This window comes from Mesoplodon mirus (genome assembly GCF_964341445.2).
Source record: "Mesoplodon mirus genome assembly, chromosome: 13".
NCBI classification, from domain to species: Eukaryota; Metazoa; Chordata; class Mammalia; order Artiodactyla; family Ziphiidae; genus Mesoplodon; species Mesoplodon mirus.
Genome location: NC_138989.1, coordinates 6,848,357 through 6,858,763, shown reverse-complemented (window position 1 = coordinate 6,858,763; position 10,407 = coordinate 6,848,357). Strand labels below are relative to the sequence as shown.

At 59.6% G+C, this 10,407-nt stretch overlaps 1 protein-coding gene across 2 annotated transcripts; it reads right to left on the bottom strand.

The window, feature by feature from the left end:
* Positions 1-55: 55 nt before the first annotated feature.
* CDK2AP1 (cyclin dependent kinase 2 associated protein 1) lies at positions 56-9,792 on the bottom strand. Of its 2 annotated transcripts, none has more exons than XM_082640356.1 (4): positions 9,459-9,792; positions 4,883-4,980; positions 3,241-3,367; positions 56-872 (listed from the first exon to the last, which is right to left on the bottom strand). In XM_082640356.1, exons 1-4 carry the CDS (start codon positions 9,511-9,513, stop codon positions 805-807), a joined length of 348 nt encoding a protein of 115 aa, XP_082496482.1. In that variant the 5' UTR covers positions 9,514-9,792; the 3' UTR covers positions 56-804. The 2 variants fall into 2 exon arrangements, with proteins under 2 accessions (XP_082496482.1, XP_082496483.1); XM_082640357.1 differs by lacking the exon at positions 9,459-9,792 and adding an exon at positions 7,235-7,330.
* Between the last annotated feature and the right edge of the window lie 615 nt (positions 9,793-10,407).

Below are 10,407 nucleotides of genomic sequence, written 5' to 3'. Positions count from 1 at the left end.
AGCTGTTCTTTAAAATACCACCAAGAATTTGCGGAACCCACATCTTAATACAAGCTGTTAATGAAAATAAGCTTTATTACATCGAGTAATAAATACAAAGATGCAAACAGTTCCATTTTCTTCCAGATGTTTGGATCAACTTACAGGAGAGGCAGAACTGAAATCTACATATAGTCTCAGGAAAAATTTTGGGGATCCTTGTTGGGTTTGGTTTGGGAGGTTGCTCTTTCTTCTGTATGTATAACTTGTGCATTTTTAAAATCGACTTCAAAGCACTAATAGTCATGCAGATGCTTAAGCAAAAAAGAATTTACGTTAAGCAGAATCTACAGTGTATGGGAAGCGAGGGGACCAGCTACTAGTTAAGTGTGCTGTCAAGTCCGCGCTACAAAAAAAAACCCCTTCAAGTTGTATCAGCTTATGAAAAGGAACAAAGAACAGTCCGGGTAACATAAATGTATTCAAAAGAGGAGAGCGAGACGCCGGTATCTTGGAGGCAAACTAGTTTGCTGTAAGACAGGTAATTTTTACGTGCATCTTTTGCATCAATGCTTTAAAAAACAACAACAAACACCTGGGTAGTTCCTAACTATGTAAAATGTAACTCCCAATCAACTGCCAAATCTTTCCTCAATGTTACAGACTGTAGATTCGGAGCCTAGTGAACGAACCATGGGAGGGGCAGGGGGAGGAGAAACCAAACTGTTACCATTTTGAAAACAAAAGTTTCATCTGAACAGGGGAGATGAACTGTAACTTCTTCTCTCTGAAGAAGATGGAAAACCGTCCAGGCTCACAAGGCAGCTAGGACCTGGCATTCCGTTCCGTTTCAGCCAAGCACTCCCGCACCAATCCTCGAGCGTGGATGATGCCTGGAAGAGAAGCAGAGGCGGGCGTCAGCCAGCAGCACCCATTCCAGAAGAGGAGGAGGGTCCTTCCAAACCAACCGCGAAACCCTCGGACTGGAGGAAACTCGGGCCCTGCATCCAACAACCCAAACCCCATCCCACCCCTCAAAGCCAAAACCCCTCTTCACGTCTCCCTAAAAGTTTCTTCCCACGCTCAAGGTGACAGCCAGCAAGCTCTCTTTTTATGACGTGACTCGATTTGAACCATGTTACCATCCAGATGTCAGGAGTAAGTGTGTCCTCACCCAAGTTCTTTAAGCGGGGACCCGCTTAGGAGATTCCACGCCTTCAAACCATTATTTTTCCTAAATTCTACAAAGAGCTTGACAATGTCGGGCAGCCTGCCTGGTTCGGGTGCGAGACGAATGCTCACTCAGGCCACCTTGGTCCACTGCTTTGTCCTTCCCCCCAGGGGATGGGTGCCATCTTGTGCACTATTATTCTCCCCTCATCTTTTATCTCTATAGTTGGGGAGTTATCTATTGCTTGTTTGGGTTTTGTTTTGTTCTTTTTTTGGCTTTACTGAACTTCATGAAATATTGATTTCCTTTTAATAGACACCAAGAATCTACTCCTTCCAAGAGCTGACCCCCCAGGGGGCACTGGGAATGACACCCCAAGTCACTCAGGTGTCCCCACCTCACACGTCTTACCCCCCAGAGGTTCCGAAGACTTTCTGGAAAGGGCTGTGTAGCCGCTGTCGCAGCACTCCACTCTGCCCTTGTACTGCGACAGCGGCCGCAGACATTAATAAGCAACGGGTGTGGCCATGTTCCAGCAAGTCTTTACTTAAACACTGAAGTCTGAATTTCACATAATTTTCACATGTCACAAAATCATTTTTTTCACCATTAAAAACCGCAAAAAAACATTCTTGGCGCTTGACTCCCTTGCGCCCTATGACCCTTCTTACTTGCTATGATGTAAACTTGGCCACCTTACTGGTCAGGGTGCCTGTGGGACCAGCCGCTCACCCAGGATGTGCCCTGAAGCGGTCACCGGGTGTATCCATGTGTTGACCTGAACCGCCAGCTTTGTTGGCAGGCTGCAGCTCGCCTGTCAGAACGACTGCGGGGTCCAGCATCCTCCCAGGCATTTGCAGTCAGGTATCCGGCACTCCCGTTGCCAGGACTGCAGGCAGAGCGATGCCCACCTGACCCCCAGGGCTGGACTGGGGGTTAAGCTCCTTCTCTCCCCCGAGCCCTCCTCTTCCGTTCCAGCCTCCAACTGCCAGCGCCCTCCCCACGCCTGTGCCTGTTATTCCCCGATCCAGCTCTGCAGTCGGTCAGTCTCTTCACAAAGCTGTCATGAACCGGCCCACTGCTCCGGGTGGGAGCCTGTCCTCAGCCCGCCTCGCCCTTCACTGGAGCCGTGGCCTCAACGGCAGCCCCCGTCACGCCCCAGATTTATAGCCAGCGAACATTCCCCTCTCGATTTTCTCCAAATTTGCTTAGAGCTCTTAACCTTAAAAAAAAAAAAAAACCCTCCTAAAATTAAATTCACACATAAGCCACCGTGCTCTGAACTGCCACCTTCTAAAATAGAAATGCTTTTCTCCGCTCCACGCCGCTTTCACTTCATGAAGCAGCAAAAACCAACCTATTTCTCTGCCTTCTGAAGTCAGCTGGCCAGTCACCTCTTCACGTGAGTCACTTTCCTCCTGTGGCACCATCCTCCTGCCCTCCCTCCCTCTTCCATCAGGGAAGAACTTCAAAGCGTTCTCACTCTCCAGCCCCAGACTGGGACGGACCACACGCCCCCTGGGCCCCACTCCAAAGAGGACAGCAGAGGGCAACGCAGGCCCCCTTGGCCTCGTGTCACTGGCCTCACCCAAGTTGGGAGCCTACCTTATTGGGCTGCCCAGGGCTCCTAGGACCAGTGTCGGCCAACGGGAGCGGAGCGGGCATGGGGCAGGGCTGCAGGATCTGGGTACAAAGACTTTTTTTTCCGGCCGCACCACAAGGCTTGCAGGATCTTAGTTCCCCGACCAGGGATCGAACCCGAGGCCGCTGCAGTGGAAGCGCGGAGTCCTAACCACTGGACCGCCAGGGGAGTCCTGGGGATTTCCTTCTTAGATGCTGCATCTGACAAGTGGCCGCCAAGCCCCTTCCATCAGACGTACATCCCACAGACCCGCTCACCCAGCCTGACACCTCCACAGCCAACGGTAATTCTGTAACAAAGCGGGAGCCCCCTGTGCCGTGGGAGACTCTTCCGTCTGCCACCCTCCATTTTCCCCAGAAAATCTTTCAAGACAGTTACTAGGCCAGTGCCATGGGGTCCGCCAGCAGCGACGCGTCACCTGTCCAGGGAGTCCTGGGCCACGACTTACCTCGTTTTAGTCTCTCCATCGCGCTCTTGCTGCCCGCGTAGGTGGGTCTGATCTCTTTCCCCAGCTCTTCGATGATGGCCAACAGCTCAGCGTATTTGCTCTGGGGCACCTGGCTGTTCCCAGTTCCCTAGAATCAGAAAGAAAAGGGTGCAGAAGGATTGAACCCAACCTGACCCCAATGCCGTGGTCAGGACCCCACGGCATGCCAGCTGCACGAGGGCAGGGCTGGGGAGAGGCCCGAGCCAGGGGCAGGTGGTGGAGGGAGGGCGGCCTGGCCCAGACTCCAGGGCAGCTGCAGCCAGGCACGGCCCACCTGGGCGACAACCACAGAGCAGGGAGCCGGCCCTCTCTACTGCCCCCGCACACTTGAGGCAACCACCCAGCAGCCTGCAGAAAGCCCTTTTGTCATCTCAAATGGAAAAAAAAAAAAAAAAAAGACTGGCTTGTCCATAGGAAAGTGTTCACTGAGAATTTCCTTGAAGGAGCCGATGGGCGGGCAAGTGATGGCGGGGGAGGGGTGCTGAGGGTCCAGAGTGGGCGGAAGAGATGGAGGCCACACGTGGGGTCAGCAGGACCACAAAAACTGCCGGGACCACCCAGACAGAGCCCAGAATGTATTTAAATTCATCCATCCTCCCCCGCAGGCAGGGCCCACCACACAGAAACCCTTTCTCTCCAGAACCCCACGAACAGCCCGAGCAAACACCCGGAGCAGGGAGGCTGGGGTCCCGCCGGCCTGTGGGCCTCGGCGGGCCTCCCTGCTCCCCCACCACGGCTGCATCAGGGCGGCCCCCTCCCCCCAGGCCCTCGCCTCCTGGCCTCCCGGTCCTTCCTCCTCTCCTCGTCCAGCTCGGCAGCAGCCTCCCGCCGCCACCTCTTCAAGGGGGCCTCGCCCGTGCCCGCCTCCCCTCCGGGGGCAGGACGGCCTGGCGGGGCACAGCTCCCAGCCGCCGCCTCATCCGTGGGGCCGGCCTCCGTGGCGACCTCGGAACGCGAGTGGCAGCCACGGGAATCTCCCGGCTGGCGGCCCGGGTCCCCCCCGCGGGGCAGCACTTCCCTGGCGGCCGGCGGCCGCCTCCCCTGAGGGCCCGCCAACCCGGTGGGGAAAGCAAGTCTCGGGGAGGTTGGGGCAGGGGCGGTCCACAGTCCTGTAACTGGTGGAACCAGGTGTAAACCAGGTGTAAAACTGAGGGGCCAGCAGCTCTCGGTGCAACGCACCTGGACTCCACTAGGATATGGGCCCGTCCTCCCTGCAGGGCCCACAACCTTGTGGGGAGTGAGTGGGAGCAGGGCCCCCCTCCTCTGTCCAAGCTCAGATCCAGAGTCAAGGCCAGACCTCACCTCCCCAGGGACCAGGCACGAGGAGGCCCACCAGGGACACACGTGGGGTGGTGGCCCCATCGGGAACTGTGGCTCTCGGGGCTTCCAGCCTTCTTTGGGCTCTCCCACCCCTTCCTGTCACTCGGTGTCCCCCGTGAAACCCCCTGCCACCTCTCCATTCTGATGCCCTGAGCCCTGGGTTGAGGAAGCTCAGATGACAGCTCCATCATTTCTACTCCCTTCACCGCTTCCCCTCTGGCCCAGGCCGCCCCTAGGGCCCCTCCCACTGCACATCCCCCCACCCCCCCCCCCGCTGCCATACCTGGGTGTAGCCTAGAGATGGCGGCCCGTAGTCACTCAGCAGCTGGCGGTACTGTGAAGACGTCGCCATACTGGTGGAGGGCGGGTGGACACTCCCAGCTACGGGGGAGGAGACAGGAGTCAGTAATCAAGTAGCCTTGGCTAACTGTATCCGAGGTAAGGACTCTGAGTCCCCCTGCCCAGAACTCACGCCATCAACAGTGGTCTTTTGTCTCTGAGGATACAGAACCCTATTCCTGTCCTCTAGTTTGGCCACGGCTGATACTCCGCGTAGATGACTGATGGTAAAATGTAGCTAACAGACCACTGCTCTTCACGCCCACCACCACAGCAGACATTGCTAATCAATCACAGAAATCCTTCCCATACATGCAGTCAAAACTGGTAGCAAAGACGAAAGCTGCTGCTATTCTCAGCCTAACCCTTGCAAGTCCCCTTTTCCTGGGTCCTGCTCCCCAGAGGTTGATATCCTAGAGACACATGGCTGCCACAAGAGCCCATCTGCTACTAAGGCTGGTCCACACCTGGGCTGAGACTTCCTGTGTGCCCAAACCTCTGCTGGAGTATATGGTGAGGAAGACAGGGGAAGATCTGGAGGTTGTGAGACCCAACCCTGGCTGGGGACTGGGGTACTGGACACAAAGGAATCTGGAGCACATCACAGCCTGTCTGTGTGTCCTCGGACAGGCCCCTCAACCTCTCTAAACTCCTGTCGCCCCTCTCCAAAGAGGGGACAAGACTCTCGGCAGTCTGAATCTATGCCCGGCTGGCTTCACCCCCATGGGGGAGGCGTAAGACCCCACTTACGGACTGTAACACTGGGAGACACTGTCCCTCAGCAGAGGGACCACAGGGGGCCAGGGCCCGGCTCAGAACGGAGTCTCCTGCATGGGGGGTGGGAGGCCCTCAGCAGGGAATTTTCCAGCTCCAGCTCAGTAGCTGGAAGCATGCAGACCCATAATGGCGTCCGAGTGGTCATTAGCAAGTAAAGGATGTCCTGCAGAATTACGAACAGCAGTAACCATGGAGAATCTACCTAGCCCTCCTCAGCAGCTGCCCGCATGCCTCCATGCCCGGCCGGGGAGCAGCTTCCCCTCTGCCTGCCTTCCCCGGAGCCAAACTGTCTCTCTCTCACGCACACAGTGGGCTCTGCAGACTTGGCCCCGGGGATGGACAGCTGGTGCCAGGCCGGCCAAACCGACCAGCTGCTCATCTGGTGTGGGCAAGGGGAGGGGGCAGGGGAGGAAGGAAGTTCAGGAGCTCAGGCTGCTGGAGCTGGAAGGGGCCCTGGAGCCCCTCACTGCAGAGACAGAAACACAGACCAGAGAGGGCGGGCACTGCCCCCAGGCCACACAGCACATAAGAGACTAACACACCGCACCTGTCCCTCTGTCCAGGAGCTGTAGACAGCTTGGTACCCGACGTGTCTTCCTCGGTCTCAGGCCTGCCTGGATTTCTCCACTGGGACCCAGATTTATGCTCAAACACAGGATGCCCAGTCAGGAAACGTGAATTCTGCCACCTCTAAGCTGGGGACTGGGCACAGCACTGTGCTCCTCAGAGCCTCATCACCATGCCTCTACAGTGGGGTAGCTGAAACACCTGTGCTACAGAACCACACCTCCGTCTGACGCAACTGCGGGTGTGCAGTGGCCAGTGGCCACAGGAATGTGGCAGGGCGGGTGACCCCCAGCTCCCCTCACCACATCAGCCAAACCCCAATTTCCTGACCTTCTGATGTGGGCGGTGAGTGTGGTCTGGGTAGCTCAGGCTTTGCTGCCCCAGGCCAGGGTTCAAGTCCTGACCACCACAACTTATTACACCTCTCTGTAAGGCCAGGATGCTAAATGCAAGACTGCAGGGGGAGAGGGGGTCTACTGCACTGCTCGGCACTTCAAGCCATCTAGAAGATTCCAACTCCCTGGCAGGAGGTGAGCTGGACACCTCCGGTTCATTCTCTGCACCACCTCCTGCCCTCCTTCTCTCACTGCAAGTCTGTATTTCTTGCCTCCCAGACCCATCTTCTCTCCCACAGCCAAGGGCTTGGACTAGGAGTCAGTCCAGCTGCGCCATATGCGGCTGTGTGACCTAAGACAAGGCCCTTCCCTCTCTGGGCCTCAGCTTCTCCATCTGTTTGAGGTGATGGTTCCCACCAGAATGTCTCAAGGTCCTAGATGCTGCTCCTCCCGGGTGCTGGGGTTAGGTCCCGGGGGCGCTGAGGGGAGGAGGAGGAATGGGGTGGGGGCTTGGGGAATGGGGATGGGGAGTCAGGCAACAGCTCAGAGCTTGACTTTCCCACGGCCTGGGTGATGTGGTAGGTGACCCCGACTCTGTGCCAGCGCCAGTCCCTTACTCGGTGTTCAGAGGGGGGTGTCTGTGGCCCTGGAGAGAGCTGGCGGAAGGGCCCCGAGTCCCACTCATGCCCACACCTTCCTGCAGACACAGCGGCCGGCTGCCGGAGGCCTAGGAGAAAACCAGACCGGGCGTGAGCACAGCCTTCACGGAGCATCGCAGACAATGCGTGCAGTGTGCGGGGACCAGGGAGGGCCCGGAGCCCAGGGAGGGACTGGCAGAGGCCAGCAGCTCCTGGGGCCAGGCGCGGCTCCCCGCCCCCAAGCCAGACAAAGAGCGCCCGGGCCTGGGGAGCTGGCGGCCTTCCCGCCACTTGGGGCGCCTGGGGGGGCTCTCCGGCGGGGAGGCGGGGGCTTTGTCTAACTCCGCCACTGCCACCGCCGGCCAGGCCGAGGCTTGGCAACTCTCGAGCAGGAGGCAGGGCTGGAGGGTGTGAGGGATGATGACAAGGAAGCCGGAGGAGCGGCAGCGGAGAGTCCATCTTGGATGCAAATGGCACGGGGAGATCCGGCCTTTCTAAAGGGGTCCACGGGGAGGGGGCGGCCCCACCAAAACACAAGAGACCTGGGGACCTGCGCAGTCCTCCTGGAGTTCACCGCAGGAGAAAGAAGAAAATCTGTGTACAGGTGCTAGCCAGCCCAGGGGGCTTCGGGGTCCCCAGCGGGTGCCTCTGTCACTCTGTGACCCCAATCCCCGAAGGGCCCCGTTCAGGGCGCCGGCCTCAACTGCACCAGGGCCGGCCTGAGATTTCCCACCAGTCCGGGCTGGCAGCAAGACCCTCCACCCATCCCACCCCAGAGTCAGATGAGGGAGGCAGTGAGAAATACTATGTCCACAAAGCCCGTCTTGGTAAGGTGTGCAGACCCCAGAAGAGGTGAGAACATCTGAGGAAAAAACGGGCTCTTGGGGCTTAGCACCCACATTTGACCAACTCAACTATCCCCCACCCCCTGAATCTTAACCCTTTCCAATCCCCAAATCTGTGTCCAAGAAGTTAAATATACATATACATACACACACACACACACACACACCCCTATACAAATATACGCATATACATATATTGCTTTCCTGGGGCCCTCTTCAGATTTTTGTAGTTATGGAGTCAACATTCGGAGACAAGGCCCAGAACCTTCGGCCAACGGCCAGCGTGGCATCTCTGACCAGTAAGGCCAACCCCTCCCTGCCAAGCCCCCTCCATGCACCTCGCTTTTTTGGAAGTTTGTTTTCCATCAAGAGTCTAAAGAAGAACCTTGGTGAAGGGACAAAGCCGGTCCCCTCTGAACCCACAATTTCACCTACCGCCCTCGGTCCCTGGGGCAAGACCCTAGGCACAGCCTAAAGCTGCCTGACAACTTCTGCAGGAGTTTCCTGGGACCGCCCAGCTCCAGCCCCAGGGAAAGGAGAGGACGGGCCCTCCGGCTTCCGAAGGAGGGGGCCTTCTAAACCCAGACTTGGGGACTCCGAGATGCGGGGGCCCCGCTGAAACGACGCCCCCAGCCGCCGCCTCCAGGCGCTCCGAGACCCCCGATCTCCTCCAACTTCTCTCACTCCGCGCACGCCTGAAGGGACCTCCCGTGCGCCCCGTTTTGGGCGCCCCGTCCCGCGCGCCAGGCCGGGCGGGCGCCCAACGACGATCTCCCCTGCACCGCCGGTGACCCCAACGGCCCCGCTCCCTCGGGGGCGGCTGCACCTGGCACGCTCGCCGCCCCGCAGCGCCGCCCGCGCGTGGCCCGGGCTTGCTCACGTGCACCCCTGGCGCCCAGGCCCCCTGCCCGGACCTGCCCCCAGCTCCCTAAGGGCGGCCCGCGCCGGGGTCCCGGCGCCCGCTCCCGGTGCGGCCCGGCCGCTCCCGACTCCCGCCGGCAGGGGCCCTCGCCGAGCCGCCCAAAAGCCGAGGAAAAAGGAGCCGAGAAAGCCTCCCCCGCCCTCGCTCGCCGCGCTCCCCACGAGCCCTCGGCCGCCGGCGTGGGGGGGACCGCGGCGGCCGCCCGTGCCCCGGGCCCCGACCCGGCCCCGAGGCCCGGCGCGGGGCGCACCCGCGAACTTTGGCAGCACGGGCACCGGAATCATGGCGGCGGCCGCCGCGCTGCCCCGGGCCGGGACCCGGTGCCCGCCGACCCCGGCCGCCGCGGGCCCCCGGGAGCCGGGGCCGGGCGCGCGGACCCCCAACTTGGCGGCACTTGGGGCGCGGCGCGCGCGGCCCGCGGGGCGCACTCACTCACCGGCGTTGAGGGAGGCGGCGGGCATGTGCGCGGTCAAGTTCGGTTTGTAAGACATCCCCCCGAGCGGCGGGGCGCGCCGGGGCGCAGCGGGGCCCGGCCCGCGAGGGCGGCGGCGAAGGCGGCGAGGCCGGGCGGCAGCGAGGCGGCCCCAGCGTCCGTGCGCCCGTCCGTGCGCCCGCCGAGCTCCCGCGCACTTTTTGTTGTTGACGGCTCGGGCCGCACCGGCAAATATGGCCGTCCCTCACCCTGACACCCGCTGCAGTATATCACCCATACATCGGGCGGGCGCGCGGGCGCAAGGGCGGCCGCAAACTTTGAGCGGAGCCAGCGGGGCCGGCCCGGGCCGGGAGGGGGCGGCCCGGCGCGCCGCGGCCCGGCGTCAGGGGGCGGCTCCGCCCGCGGCCGCGCCCCGCGCCTCCGGGCGCGCTCGGCGCCCGCAACTTGGCAAAGTTTGGGGGGCTGGGGTCCCGGCGGTGCCCGAGGCCCGCGTGGGTCCCTTTCTTCTTCTGCGCTGGCGGCGCCTGGAGATTTGTGCTTGTACCGATTAATTAATTAATTTTTTTTTGTAAGCTAGGTAGGACTGCAGAATTACTTTTTTTCCTCTTGACTGTGGGGGCAGGGATGGAAAATTACCTGGAGAAAATGGTGGCGAGTGGTATTTTTAAGCACGTAGATCATTCCAGACGCCGAGGTCTGGCTACTCCTCAGAATAAGAACAACCAATTCTTGACATTGATTTCAAATAAATTTCATGTCCCTGTTGGTATTAAGTGGTTTTTAACCCCTTGGCGGCCTAGACTCCTTTGAGACTGGGCAAAACCCAGAGGCCTCCTCCCCTGGGAAATACACCCTCACATCTACATAATTTTGCATCTTAATTCATTCAAATATCTAAGAAGCGCCTACTATGTGCCGGGCACTGTTGCTGGCGCTAAGGGTACCAGAATAA

What these genes read in the sequence shown, in the direction of transcription:
- CDK2AP1 (XM_082640356.1), bottom strand. Translation starts at nt 9,513, where the DNA reads ATGTCTTACAAACCGAACTTGACCGCGCACATGCCCGCCGCCTCCCTC. An exon ending in CGCCGCCTCCCTCAACGCCG is followed by an intron (nt 4,981 to 9,458) that starts GTGAGTGAGTGC and finishes CCTCCCCCGTAG; the next exon opens with CTGGGAGTGTCCACCCGCCC. An exon ending in GATGGAGAGACTAAAACGAG is followed by an intron (nt 873 to 3,240) that starts GTAAGTCGTGGC and finishes CTTCTCTTCCAG; the next exon opens with GCATCATCCACGCTCGAGGA.